Source organism: Eretmochelys imbricata, chromosome 2, assembly GCF_965152235.1.
Source record: "Eretmochelys imbricata isolate rEreImb1 chromosome 2, rEreImb1.hap1, whole genome shotgun sequence".
NCBI lineage: Eukaryota > Metazoa > Chordata > Testudines > Cheloniidae > Eretmochelys > Eretmochelys imbricata.
Window position 1 is genome coordinate 156786031 of NC_135573.1, and position 15270 is coordinate 156801300.

A 15270-nucleotide genomic window follows, 5' to 3' on the forward strand; every position below is an offset into this window, starting at 1 on the left:
TTTTCATGCAGGTCCCCACATCTGTACCCTAGAGTTCAGAGTGGGGGAGGAACCTTGACAGCCTTAAACCACCAATTTCTGCTAGCGGAAAATAGTGAAGTCAGATCTTGCTGTGTTCATGCCAGTACCAATGCCAACAAAGCTCTTGGTCTATGGTACCAGGGACAGTTAAAGGTCCAGTCTTAACTGAAAGGTCACACAAATGTTTGGTAGAAAAGAGATTAGAAATAATCAGACACCCTGACCCTTCAAAAGATGGCCAGAAAAGCTGCCACCAGTTCTCTAGTCCTCCACTAAAAACAGAAGACCATACTCTTGGTATGTCTATTATCTCTAAACCACAGGGGGAAAAACTGCTGTAGACAAAAACTTTTGTCCGGTCTTTTACACATCATAAAGAAACAACTACTTCCTGTTGCAGGTTACCTTTAAAAATCTTCAAGCTCTCTTGTCTATGTTAATTCCCTCTTGCTTAGTCTGCTCTTGAATTGTCTTGATCAGGCACGCAAGTAAACAACACTATATGAAGTGCTGCTGCTTTTTTCTTCACTGGGTAAGTATCATATGTGGTTTCTTTGTCTGGGTCAGCAAGGTGAATAGTAATGACTGGTACTGAACCAGTTTCAAGGTAAACATTAGGAATTTGTTGTGTGTACATATGTCTACTTGATGCTGATTCAAGAGATGTTGGCATGGTTGATGGTGCCCCGAGGGGGGTGTAGAAATTCAAAACTAAGTAATGAACTAATGAGTTAATTTAGGGTCGAAAATACTTCCCTTTGCTTAATTTAATTCCACTGTTTCCCTAATTAAACTCCGTACACTGCATTAAACAACACTCCTCTCTCCTTCATGATAAGATGACAATGTATCTGGAAGATGTTATCTCCCATTTCAATTCTTTTAATCTTTCCTCATGAACTGATCCCTTATATTTGTGTTGGTCTTTACCCAATGCTCCACATTTTAACGTCTTTCTAGTTTGGAGATGCCCAGAAGTGTCTAAGAACAATTTCATCAACGGTGTAAAACTCATGCTGCACTTCAATAGTGTCTTCCATCCAAGGATCTCAGAACATTGCACAAAAATTAGATGAATTTTAGTCTTGATTCCCCTACGAGATAGTATCTTCCTCATTTTACACAAATGGAGAAACTGTGGGACAATCCTGCAGAATTAGAGGGTTCAATGAGAAATAAGGGTGCTCAACATCTTGCAATACTGGGCACTTTGTGACTTGCTGAAAGTCACTAACTTTGCAGAAACAGAACAGAACCCAGGTCTCCCAACTCCCAGTTCTAGGTTTGAGTCAGAGGTACTCACCCTTTGCACAGAGAGGAGTCACCACTTTCTTGGTCCCTAGCCTTTGCATAGCTGTCCACCCCTACCTCCCACCCCCACAAGCACCAACCTAATAAATAATCTCACTTGGGGTTCTTGTTCACCACACTTTCAAAAATCATTAATATACAACCCAAGATGTTTCAGCACACCACAAGGAAATGCATACCTTAAAAACCCAATCTCCTCCATCTAGCATCAGAAAATGGTAAAATGAAAGGTGCGGAGTAGAAAACTACAATCAGAAAGTTAAGACTTCACCAGATCCATTTATAGGATTGTCTAATTTGTTGCCTGAAAGTTTTAACATATTTTCACCTCCATTCCAAAAAAGGTTGTCCTAAATGAAGCTGAGCATCAATTAACCATTCTTACAGGAGTCAGAGTTCCCATTGTTTACCACGTACATAATTCAGTCCTTTAACCAGTTTTAAACATTGAGACAGTGCTTATATCCAAATCAACATGAATTGGTGCACATATTAGGAAGTAACATATCTGAGCTTCAATAAGGCACAATACCATCTATGACATTTTCAGCTTATTTTTTTTGTCAGACTGGACACCTATACAAAAAGTCAAGATTTCTTTTAGAGATGTTTTGGTGGAACACCCAGTCTCCATAAGCTTTTTCTGAAATTCTTTCATACCTGAATATGAAATGATTATTTACCCTGTGCAGTAACTGTAGTTCTTAGAGGTATGTCCCCTTACAGATTTTCATTTTAGTTGCGCTTGCTTCCCCTGTGCCTTTGATCAGAGATTTCACACAGAACCATCCCTTTGGCCCGTGCATGCGTCTTACTTAATCTTGTGTGCCACACGGTTATATAGCGCACGCGGCAAGCAGCCCTCAGTTCCTTCTCTATTGCGAAGCTTCATAGCAGACAACGCTGAAGTGGATTGGAACAAGGTTGGGTAGTGGAGCACCCACAGAGGGACACATCTTGCAGAACCACAGTTACTGCACAGGGTGAGTAAATAGAGATTACTTACTATAACCGGAGGTTCTTAGAGATGTGTGGGCCCTATGTAGGTACGCATGTGTACAATGCACCTGTGTCTGGAAATTCTTCCAAGCAGTGTCTGTTGACCTACACATGCACAGGTGTAAGGGACAGTACATGCTCATGCGCCTCTCCAATTCCTCCTCTTACCACAATGCAATATGGTCCAAAGCAGAGGGGAAGAAGAGTTGGTAGCGGAATACAGATAGGGACCATCCCATCTCAAAGAACCTCCAGTAACCTCTATTTCTTTGAGTGTATTCCACACATAGGTGACTTTGCAAGCAATGTTCAGTCTGGAGGAGGCTGCGAGAAAGATGGTAGAAGTGATGCTTGTAATACTGCTGCATTTGACCACTGAGTCAGGGCATAGTGTGCTGTAAATGTGTGGACAGAGCACCAATTTGCCGCTTTCCAAATGTCCTGCAACTGGATGTCCAATAAGGATGCCGTGGAGGCTGCCTATGCTCATTTGGAGTGGGCTGTAACACCCCCAGGAAGGGGAAGCTTTGCTATTTTGCAGCATTCTAATATACATCCCGAGACCCACTTAGAAATTCTCTATGAAGATATAGCTTGCCCTTGCGACCTTTCTGCTGTGGGTTTGGTTGTTTGTGGACAGAACACCAGGGCACGTCTGATGTTGAGGGAGTGCAATCTCTTGTCTTCAGGAGAAGTATGAGGCTTCAGGAAAAAAATATAGGTACCTGAACTGACTGACATCCAATTCAGAAACAATGTTGGGGAGGAATCTGGGGTAATTGTAGGGAGACCTCCTTGTGGAATACTGTGTAAGGAGGGTATGCCATCATGACTGCTAGCTCACTGATCCTTCTTGCCAAAACGATGGCTACTAAGAACACCACTTTAATGGAGAGGATGAGAGAGTAGTCCTAGGAGTTGCTGTCTAGGGCTCCACTGGAGCAATACATCGGAAGCTTTCTGTTTGTGTGGGATGCAAAGAGTGCAGTACCCCACCGTGGAAAGATGTTGGTTAGAACTGTGTCATGTATTTCCCATTTGTGGTCTGTAGAGAAGCTTCTGCTCAGCCTGTCTGCCAGGGAGTCCTGAACACCTGGAAGGTATGCAGCCTGTATGGTAATCTGATTCCTTAGCCTGACAGCCTCCAGGCAGAGATGAGATCTCGCTCCTCATCATTTGTGTGATATTGTCCAACAGTATCTGTACATGGAGTGAGGGTATGAGGGGGAAGACCACCTTGCAGACTATGCAGACTACTCTGAGCTCCAGCAATTTGATATGCTGCCAAGCTTCCTGTGAGGTCCATGTACCCTGGGCTGTATGGAGGTCCAAATGTGTACCCCATCCTGTAAGGGAGGCATCCATTAAAACGGTGGCCCTCAGTGTGGAAAGGCTGATGTGAGTCCCCATCATTATTTGGTTGGGTTGGACCACCAAGCGAGGGAGCTGAGAAATCCAGAAGGAACGACGACTCCAGAGTTTATGCAGTCCCACTTCAGCCAGTAGGTTGGGTGGAGATAGGCTTGTAGGCACTGCAAGTGGAGGCTGGCAGAGGGTATCCATAGGTTTTTGTGACCATATGGCCTAACAGGGAAAGGCACTGACACACCGTAGTTGGTTCCTTGCGGGTGATGTGAGAGATCAGGTTTCTCATCTGCAAGGAGGAAAGCTCATGCAGATATAGAATCCAACTGTGCCCCTATAAAAGTCTTTGTGGGTGACAAAACACTCTTGTCTTTGTTTATACAGACTCTAAGGTGGCAAGGAGGCACCAAAAGAGACTATATTGATGAGACAACTTCTTGGAAAGATTGACCAACTAGGAGCTAGTCGATCACATATGGGAACACCATAAACCCTGGCATCTCACCTGGGCTGCTACCACCACAAACGCATTCATGAATACCCTGGGTGCCGTCACAAGCCCAAAGGGAAGGATGTGGAATTGGTAATACTCCTGGCCAACCCTGAACTGCAGGAACTTCTCATGTGAAAGGTGAATGTCCATAGTTCTAAAAAGAGGGCCTCCTAGCTTCAGCTCTCAGAATTTCCAAAGAAGGCCCACCGTGTGGTCGAAAACCTGCTTTCTGATGGCACTAAACCTCTTGCTGACAGCATGGAAGAATCTCTGCACATGTTAAAGTACTCTAGGGCCACTGCATTCTCTGGGATCTATAAACCTACCCGCAAAAGAAAGTTTGAGTCCGAGACAGTACAGAAATCTTGCCCTGCCCTATTTTCAAGATCCCAGGGATAATCTGAACCCATATTCAAGAGAACGAGGTTTCAAAGGAGAAAAATCACTCACATCCGGACCTTGGACCTCACAACCTTCCACCTGTAAGCACCAATTTTGACATGCTGATCAAGGTCAGAATCATAAAATACCAGGGTTAGAAGGGACCTGAGAAGGTCATCTAGTCCAACCCCCTGCTCAAAACAGGACCAATCCCCAATTTTTGCCCTAGATGGTCCCCTCAAGGATTGAGCTCACACTGGGTTTAGCAGGGCAATGCTCAAACCACTGAGCTATGCCTCCACCCCTAAGAGTGGAGGGATAGCTCAGTGGTTTGAGCATTGGCCTGCTAAACCCAGGGCTGTGAGTTCAATCCTTGAGGGGGTCATTTAGGGATCTGGGGCAAAAATTGGGGATTGGTCCTGCTTTGAGCAGGGGGTTGGACTAGATGACCTCCTGAGGTCCCTTCCAACCCTGATATTCTATGATTCTATGGTCCTGTGCTACCATACTCTTTTTATACTAACTAAAATGATATAGAACTACGGCCACAGAAATGGAACAAGCAGCAGTATTGAGAGGGCTGTGGAGATATTCTGGTGAGCGGCTGGCCTTCTGCAATAACTGCCTAGAACTGCTCTGTGTTCTAATTATAAGACACTCAATAAAGAAGTTCAGCTCCATATAATCTGTTTGGTTGTACTTTGCCATCAGTGCCTGGTAGTTGGCAATTCTAAATTGTAAAGTAGATGCCAAATATGATTTTCTATTCAACAGGTCGAGGTGCTTCTGATCTTTATCATAGAACGTAGATTTAGTATGGTGCTGCCTTCCACATTTATTATCCACCTTGACCACCAAGGAGTTAGGAGAGGGATGAGAAAATAAAAATTTGCGGTTCCAGGACATCAGCCAGGGATGGTGGAGGTGGCATAACAGCTTCATCTAGGCAGGAAGAAGAGATGTTGACTGGTGGAGAGACCTTTTCATCAGCCCAAGCTTCCTGTTCCTCAAAAGGTCTCTTCCTGAGGTTCTGGTCTCCTAGATAGGCAACCTCCATCACCCTTCCTATGTCTGAGATGGGTAGTGCTTGAGGCGCTAGTGAATTGGTGATAGGTCACCCAAGGGTCTGAGTATGGCCAAGTGGGTGCTGCACATGGCATGGGTGAAGACATCCATGGGTGCTCAGACCAACAGGATTGTGGACATGTCTCACAAGTCATTTCAATTTCCTCAGAGATCTCTGGAAAAGAGCTTCTACAGAGATGGAGAGGAGAGTCTTGGACAGATATTTGAGAGACCGAGTCAAGATCTTCAGAGTGGATTCTGATGAAGTGGTGGAGCACCAGAAGAACCTTGAGCTAAAACTGTCAGTACTGGACAGGCGTCCAGGGATCTGTAGGTCATTGGTGCCAAAAGAAGACTGAAGCTGAGCAATGGTGATTTGAGCTTGGACACAGATAGGTCTTGGGGAAAAATGAAACTCCTGTGATACTAAAAGCGTGGTTAGTATCATGTTCATGGCTTGAGCCAAAGTAATGGTAGCTGAGGGAGCTGATGGTACCGTGAGTCTCCGATGCTCTGAGTGGAGTCCAGATGGAGCCCATGTGGTCTTCTTCAGTACTGAGTGAGTAGCAATAGAGCTGTTTGTGATGCCTCGGTCCCCTGACGGTACTGGTGGCCTATCAGAGGCTGACATTTTGAAGTCTTTAGGCTTAACAGTGCTCTGGTTACCTGAGGAACCATCAGCCTCGTGGGTACCAGGTCAGAGTCCAATGAGTGTTGAAGTAGCTGGAGTCATCAGCAACTCTGACTTCTTTGAGGCAGATTCCTACCAGGAGAACTTGGGACATGGCCTATGGAAGTCTTATGAGAGGAGTCTTGGGTTTTCCTCTTAAATGTCCTTGAGGAATGCAGCTTGGAGACAGTAGAGGTAGCTGACTTATTTGAAGACCAGTATTTGGGGGGGTACCCTGGCTGGGGTCAGAGGCTGGGTGCAGCAAGCTCTTCATCATGCGGAACCAAAGTTTGATCTCTGTTTTTTCTGGCTCTAGATTTTCATGCCAGACCAAAAGCACTTTTTGGAAACTTGAAGATCCCTGAAGCGAGAGATGCACCAGGAGTGATCACCACATAGCAGGATTGCCTCCCGATATGATAGGCAGAACTGGGCATGCCCGTCCAGTAACAAAGCTCTGAGAAGGGGAGAAATTATTTTAAACTACAGCTAGAACTACTACCTCTTAGTAGTTTATTTTAGAGCTATGGGGGCACAGACGAGGTAGAACTCAACATGGACAACTGCTAAGACTCGGTCTCAAGTGGAGGCAATTTAGAAGGAACTGAAGGCAGTTAGTAAGCACAGCACTATACAACAGTGTGGAGCATGAGTTTCATGCATGCTACATGAAATCTCCGATCAGAGGCACAAGCTTATTTCGAAAAAAGAAAGGGTGGTTAATAGTTAGATTTATTGACCTTGGACCTATTTTTTACATCACAGAAAATATTTGCAAGGTTATTTTTTTATATATATATAAAAAAATAACCTTGCAAATATATATTTCATCATTAGCAATACATCACCACAAGAAGGTAGAATGATAAGAAGGTTAATCTATGTAATTAGTCATCAAGGAGGTTCAGACCTCCTTGGTCTGAAGCACACTAATATTCTCCTTCTACAATTCCTGTGCCCCTCATCCCCCACCACAAGACTTGCATGTGTTCTCGTAGTTAAAACTATTTTAAATTCTCTATTTCTTTTATCCATTAGATGGAAGCTCTCAAATTACTTCTGAATGGTTTGTACTCTTATTATGAGAGGTCCCTCACTTGCAATGGTCTCTTTACCCTTCCAAATTTTAAGTGAATAACTTTCAGATACGTTTCACAAACTGAATGCAGGTTCTGAAAAACATATTGATGAACTCTAAGCAAACTTCGTACACTTCAGTTTTCCTTAGAGAAACTAATTTGATAGGATATGTTAGGGACATTTTAGTATTTGGTAAATTTAGCATCGGGCTTTGACTACTTCTATGACAACTACCCATGGAAAATGCTACGTTGATATTGCCTATCAACACAGGAAAAAAAAAAAAAAAAAAATCTATTCCTAAGAAAAAGATAGGAACTGTTTGACTTGGGTGTTTTTGCAAGTCTGAGAAGTTAAATGTTAAAATCTTCTAGTAATGCTTTAATAAAATCTAGTAATGCTTTAATAAAATCTAAATCAGATCTGGATCAGGTCTACACACCTTCTCAAAATAGACGGCTACCCATCCCTTGAAAGCCAAAATTTCCTCGTCACATCCTAAAAATTGACTTTTACTTAAGTTACAGGAGCTGACAGTTTAATTACAGATACAGTCATATGACACTATATAAAGGAAAGGGACAGCAGAGCTCAATTGGGAGTAGCATACATCTCCAAATGCAACTGTGGTAGTAAAATTGAATTAAAAAAGAAGTAAATCTTATTTGGGGGAGTAGTTGCTTAACTTGTCACAAGATAAGGAGGAGCGGAGGCTGAACTTGCTGGGAGTGCAGTGAAATGTTGACGCAATCCTGGCTGTTGTACAGATGAGTTTTGAATGTAGCAGAAAGTCAGAGCACAGAAATATGCATATTGATCATATGACAAGTAGATTTACAGAAATGGTTCAGTAACTACACAAAAACTGAGTTGACTAGACAAGACCATTCAATTTAAATATAATGCTTAATGTCTGTGTGCAAGTTATACATAATGTGCTGCCTAGTTTTGAGATCTCAGTTGATTGATTGTTTTTTGAGGTAAATTAAATGACCAGTCATTAAAAAGTTAAATAAAACAGATTTAATAAAACTCACGTGTAGTCCTAGATTACACTTGCAGCAACCTTTCCACAAGCATCAAAGAACATGAAATGTCCAGAAAGTGGCATTTGTGTTTTCAATTCCTATGAAGAGTTTGAAATAGGAGTACATACACAATCAATAAAAAGTGAAAAGTTATCAAAAGCTTACTAACCTTTATTGTCTGCAGCTATAAATCCAAGAATATTTTCATGACGTAGCATAACAGTTTGATAAATTTCTGCCTCACGAAACCATGAGCGTTCTTCTCTTGAAGAGAATATCTTCACTGCAACTTCTTCTCCTCTCCATTTCCCTCGCCAGACTTCTCCAAAGCGACCCTTCCCAATGCTTTCTTGAAGAATGATAGTCCTTGCAATTGTTCTTTGAACAAGTAAAGGCAGACCTAAAAAATAAAAATTTTTAAATTGAGATTAAGCTCATTCAACCATTAATTGAAAAGATTTGTTGCTTATAAAGCAACAGATATATAGTGCTTGCCTTGATTAGTTCAGAGCTAGAGATAAATAACAGTCCTCCTTACCTTACTTCATCCATAATCTAAACTAGGAGTTCGATCCTTTTAAGACCAGACTTCCTAAACATTTTTTTGTTTAGCAACCTTGAAAATACCAGCAATTACAAGTACCAAATGATTAAATCAAATTCTAGATATGGATTTGTAACAAATAAAATGTGAAATTCGTTTCCTGTGAGTTTAAAGGTTTGAACTACTCGTGCATTAATTGCATTCTATATTACATGTAGCCACCCAGGAAGACACTTGTGCATTCTGCAAAGTGGTTTTAAAGAAAACAAAAAAACAAAAAAAAAACCACACACACACATGCAGGGATGTATGAAGAAAAAAATCAAAAACATACCATTGTACTATTTAAAAGACTGATGTTATGAAAAACAAAAAACACCTTCATCTATCAAGCTCTATTTCTAGTCACTCTACCACAAAACAAACAGTAGAAAAAGAAGTCCTGAGAAGAAAAAGAAGTTAGAGACACTGAGAAACTCATTTACAAGCAAAGAGAATACAGTGGTTAGAGTGCTAGCCCGCTCCAGCACAACTTTCCTGTGTGCCCTTGGACAAGTCACTTAATCTTAGGTTTCATTATATATAAAATGGGATAATAGTTCGACACCTCTGAAACAAAGAAGGAATTACTAGTATCCTTGCCAACTTAATTGGTTAGCCCATTTTCAAGCCCTACTAGGTCGTTTTGGTTAGCGGGGGAAATTAATGATTGGTCAGTTGTTTTTTTAAACACACAACCCTGTTTATTTACAAAGAATGCAGGAGTTCTTATATCCCTGAATACAACAGCTAGAGACACCTGCTTCGCTCACAGTTCCAAATCTATTTCCAGCCCGCACTTCACCCAAAAGATCTCTCCATTTTATTTTTGTTGCGGTCAGGATCATGCTACCAGAGTTTCTCCGGCTGCAAAGCCACGTCTACACAAATGAAGCTGTACTGATGCACCTGTGCCGCTGTAAGATTGCTTGTGTAGCCGCTCTATGCCAACAGGAGAGAGCTCTCCCACTGAAATAAAACCACCTCAAATGAGCAGTGATAGCTATGTCAGCAGAAGCTCTCCAGCCAATACAGTGCCATGCACACTACCACTTATGCCGATAAAATTTATGTCACTCAGGTGGTAGCGCAGACATGGCCTAAGGCTTCTTTGGGCACATGTACGCTGGCAGAGTTACAGCATCGCTCAGAGCACATAGGAGAAACCGCTGTTGTGTTCACACTGTCAGCTGCTTGCGCAGTAGCATGTTCACACTTGCGGCACTTGTAGTGCTACTCAGAATGGTGCACTCTGGGCAGCTATCCCACAGAGCACCTCTTTCTCTTCTGCTGTTAAGAGTTGTGGAAAGGAGGAGGGAATCACGGGGCATCCTGGGTCATGTCCCAATTCCCTGTGATGCATTGCTTCACATCCCAGCAATCCCTGTGCTTCCATCTGCATTTGGGGCCATCTTTCAACTGTTTCTGTATTGCTTGCCCTGCCTCTTTGGGCTGCAGGAATGGATCCCGAAATGTTGACCAGTATGCTGCTCGCTCTGACCAACACTTCACGTCATGAGTGGCAGTGGAGTTATTCCTTAAACTACAAAGGCAAGAGGAGTGAGACTTTGATCTCACCACGTGTAGTAGCTACAACATGATATTGCTTGCAGCAGTCATGGAGGTGCTAACCACAGTGGAATGCCACTTTTGGGCTCGGGAAACAAGCACTGAGTGGTGGGATCACATCATCATGCACATCTAGGATGATTAGTAGTGGCTGCAGAACTCCAGAGGAAAGCCACATGGGAAAGTCATGGGACTGTGCAATGAGCTCGCCCCAGCCCTACCGTACAAGGACATAAGAATGAGAGCTTCCCTACCATTGGAGAAGCGGTTGGCGATTGCACTGTTGAGGCTGGCTACTCCAGACTGCTACCGATCGGTTGCTAACCAGTTCGGAGTGGGAAAGTAGACTGTTGGACTCATGTTGATGGAAGTCTGCAGGGCCATTAATTGCATCCTGCTCTGAAGGACTGTGACTCTTGGCAACGTGCATGGCATTATGGATGGTTTTGCACAAATGGGCTTCCCTAATTGCGGAGGGGTGATAGATGGCACGCATATTCCAATATTGGCACCAGACCACCTAGCCACCGAGTATATTAATTGCAAGGGGTATTTCTCAGTGCTTCTCCAGGCACTTGTGGATCACCACTTCACGGACATTAACACAGGCTGGTTTGGAAAGGCACACCTTTCGGAACATTGGCCTGTTCAGGAAGCTGCAAGCTGGGACTATCTTCCCGTAACAGAAGATCATTGTAGAGGGAAGTCGAAATGTCCATTGTAATCCTGGGAGACCCTGGCTACCCCTTAATGGCATGGCTTATGAAGCCATACACAGGTCACCTTGACAGCAGCAAGGAGCAGTTCAACAACAGGCTGAGCAAGTGCAGAATGACTGTTGAGTGTGCTTTTGGCTGTTTAAAGGCCTGCTGGTGTTGCCTCTATGGCCAGGTCCAGCGTCCCAATGACAATATTTCTATGCTTATAGCAGAGTGCTGTATGCTACATAATTGTGAAGGGAAGGGTGAACGCTTCACTCAGGGTCGGACTGCAGAAGCTTAGCGCCTGGAGGTGGAGTTTGAACAGCCAGAGACCAGGGCTATTAGAAGGGCACAGTGTGGGGCCATAAGGATCAGGGATGCCTTGAGGCAGCAATTTGAAGCTGAAAGCCACTAATATTTGTTAGTGTACGCAGGAGTGCAGTGCTTGTAATGCTAAGTGGAGACTGGTGCACATGATGCAATATGTGGGTTTAACATAATTGTATGTTGCTTTGCAGGGCTCATTTTGCTTTCCATTAATAGAACAAAGATTGCTTTCAAACCAACACAATTCTTTTATTAAAAGACAACAGGAGGGGAGAGAGTCAAAACAAAAAAAAACAAAAAAAAAAAAATCAGCAGAGGGGGATGAGGGAAGGGAAGGTCCCAGGAGGAGGAGGGGTCCCAGGACAGCTAAAGATTTGTGTATGTCCAGGATCATATCCAACCTTCTCCTTTGGAGTACAATGCAGAGGGTACTGTACTTCAGCAGGGCCAAACTGCAGAGGGATAGGTGTTGAGTGCAGTGGGTAGCGTGAGTCTTCAATGCTGGACCGTGATGGGGGAGTAGTGGAATGCCGCAGCTATAGACTGGAGCCAGGAGGTTGATAAGAGCGTGTTGGGCACATGGGAAAGAATTTTGCAACACTGGCTGCAGGGGAGGGCAGATGCAGAGCTGCTCGGTTTGAAGAGCTAGTATTGTCAGGAGCATGTCTGCTTGGCACTCTATAAAGTTTAAGAGTCGCTCCGTGGCTTCATTGTGGCATGTCACATTCTCCTTTTGGTCCCTCTTCTCGCTGTCCAGCCACTCCTTCAATTCCTATTTCTCAGTGGTAAAGTACATCATATCATCATGCAGAAAGTCCTCCTCAGATCTTCTTGGCCGCTTTCTAATTCTGCGCAGCCATTCAGCCACTGATAAAGAGGGAGGCTGGGCTCACAAGGTCATCTCTGTGAAGTTTAAATGCAACATTTTACAGAAGCAGCATTGTCTGCAACACTGAGAACATGGATTCAGTGATTTAAAACTCTCACACCTGTCACTAACTGGCTGACCCCAGGCAAGCACACATGAACCAGAAGCCCCCCAAAATCGTGAGTAGGAGCAGGGGCACAGTAAATCACTCTTCCCAGACCCTGCTGTACACTGGGCACGTGGCTCTTGGGGAAAGCCAGCACTGTAAAGAGGTGGGGGGGGGCTGATAATCATTCCTGTCCCCACACTTTCCACAGTGTGTGATCATTATGGAAGATATCTTGCTGCTGACGGTGAGCAGGGAATCAAGGGAGGGTGTTCTCCACAACTGCAGCTTCTGCTCTGGTCCCTACGTGGCTCACCTGTGTGCAGCAATGGTCCCCCTCTTCCCTGTGACAGCACAGTGGCATGGGAAAGTTACCGTTAGTGGGGCAAGAAACAAAGCAGCTCTACCGAAGAACCTGCAGCAGCAGATTGCCCAGTATCTCCATGAGAGTTTCCTAGAGATCTCGGAGGCAGATTCCCGTGGAGGGAGTCAATCAACAACCTGTTCTGCTGCTCAGAGTAGGCATGCGGTGGGAGATAAGTCTGCTTTTTGCAACCCTCCTTCCCCCCACCAACTCGCTTCAGCAATTCCCAACGTCAAATCCACTTGCCAGGAGCCTCCTCCCCTGTTTGCGCTTCACCAACATCCGACAGCTGTGACTGGCTGGCCTCCTCCAGGAGGAAACAGCTCCTGGCTGCATGCATCTCGGACCTCCGAATCATCCTCTGCCTCTGGGACCCCCTTCCCCTTCTCGTCCAAGATTTCCTCCTCCTGACTCAGTCCACTTTCAACTGGCACATGAGCTACCAAAGTATCCACAGTGGTCTTCGCAGTGGAAGTGGGACCGCTGCTGAGTACGGCGTCCAGCTCTTTGTAGAACCAGCAGCTCATGGGCACAGCACTGGAACAGTGGCTTGCCTCCCATGCCTTATGGTAGGAATTCCGCAGCTCCTTCACTTTGACCCTGCAATGCAGTGTGTCCCGGTCATGACCCCTCTCTATCATGAGATCTGTCCATAGGTATCATAATTCCTACAGCTGGAGCGCAGCCGGGAGTGAATAGCCTCCTCTCCCCAAATGCTGATGAGGTCCAGCGGCTCAAAAGCTCAAAGTGGGGGATCGCCTGACACGTGCGGCAGGCATGGCCACTTGGAAAGATGCGCTGAGACCACTGCACTGCATCACCGAGCAAACAGGAAGGGGACTTTCAAAATTCCAAAGGAATTTACAGGGTGGGGATGACAGTTGGTCACCTGAGGGCAGCAGAGTTTAAACCGATGACCAGAGAGGCAAGAACAGGCATTGTGGGACACCTCCCAGAGGCCAATTGCAGCGCTGTAATTGACCATGGTGTCTACACTGGCACTGAAGCGCAGTAGCCCCGGCGCAGAAAGTTGTACACCTCTTGTTGGGGTTGGTTTTTTTGTTTTGTTTTTTAACAATGCTACAACTGCGCAGTTTCTGCGCACTAAGTGGCTTGGCAGTGTGTACACCTTGGGAGTTACAGTGCAGAAAGCTGCTTTACTGCGCAGAAACTTACCAGTGTAGACAGGACCTTTGTTTCTTTTGTGTTCTCACACACAGCTGCAATCAAATCAATCCTCAGCAAAACCCCTCTGCCCACATAGCTCAGTTTCTGATTGGTCTTGCATAGCCTGTGTTTTGGATAGTGGCTTCTATTGTTTCAGCTATCTATTCCACAAAAGGAGTTTGATTGTCTTCTTACCTTTCTCCTGACTGATAGCTATTATGCCCAACAGCATCAATTAGGGTTAATTCTTCCCACCCCATCCCTGCATCACACCCACCCCGTGAGTTCCATCCAGCATCTCAATGGAGTCCAAAATGGTGACATCCTGAATGACCCATTTCAGAAACAAAAAATTTATTTATTTTTTTTTAAACACACACAAATAACTGATACAAGATTAACTATATACATAGCATTTGTCAGGACTTTTCATATCACCTGCCCAAATTGGTTTTACTCTCAGATCTTGAGTTTCTCTCCCTGCCCGATCTGACAAATGTGTTGTTTCTGAGAAATCAGTTAGCTGGGATGGAGACTGGCCATTCCATTTCAAACTTCAGTTTCTACAGCTACAGTCTCAGGTCTGGACACATCTACACTGAAAATCCCTAATCTTGATACCTCCTCAGATAGTCCTTATGAACAACATTGATTAAATCCTGGGACCTGACTCTATCCTACACACCACTTTGTTTGAGTCAGTCAGTACTGTAATAGGGTACTGCCAAGGTTTATTCAACTTTGGTCTCCTATCCTTTCTTCTAGGATCATGGAAATGAACCCCTCTTAAAAGTTTCTCCATATGACCTTATTCATAGAATCTTTTCATTGTATCAATGGCTATCCTCCCATTTTTCCCCCCTAACAGAGGTGTTAGCTTTTTCAGTTTTGGTTTGTAAGGTTTCTGTGTAGCTCAGATTTCTTTGTTCCTCTTCAGCAATTCCATACAAGAGGTTTGTGGAGATCTCATGTTTTGGTATGAGCCAGGGGAGTGCTGGGGTCCACTTTGTAGTCATTGACTGGTGTTCTATAAGCCATCACAAGAAGTGAGATATGCTAGCCCAAATCCCTTTGATGATGTTCTACAAAGTTAGCCAGCTGAACTCCCAAAGTTCAACTGAACCTTTCCAACACTCCAGCAGATTGTGGGTGTGCCAGAGTGGTACTGTGGA

General features: G+C 44.3%; 1 protein-coding gene across 3 annotated transcripts in view; it reads right to left on the reverse strand.

Moving 5' to 3' along the window:
• Positions 1 to 15270, reverse strand: part of TGFBR1 (transforming growth factor beta receptor 1) — a 73800-nt gene that overhangs the window by 35242 nt on the left and 23288 nt on the right. For all 3 annotated transcript variants that reach the window (XM_077810881.1, XM_077810879.1, XM_077810880.1), the window contains one exon: positions 8583 to 8813. In XM_077810881.1, the coding sequence (XP_077667007.1) occupies positions 8583 to 8813 (231 nt within the window). The remainder of the gene's footprint in view (positions 1 to 8582; positions 8814 to 15270) is intronic.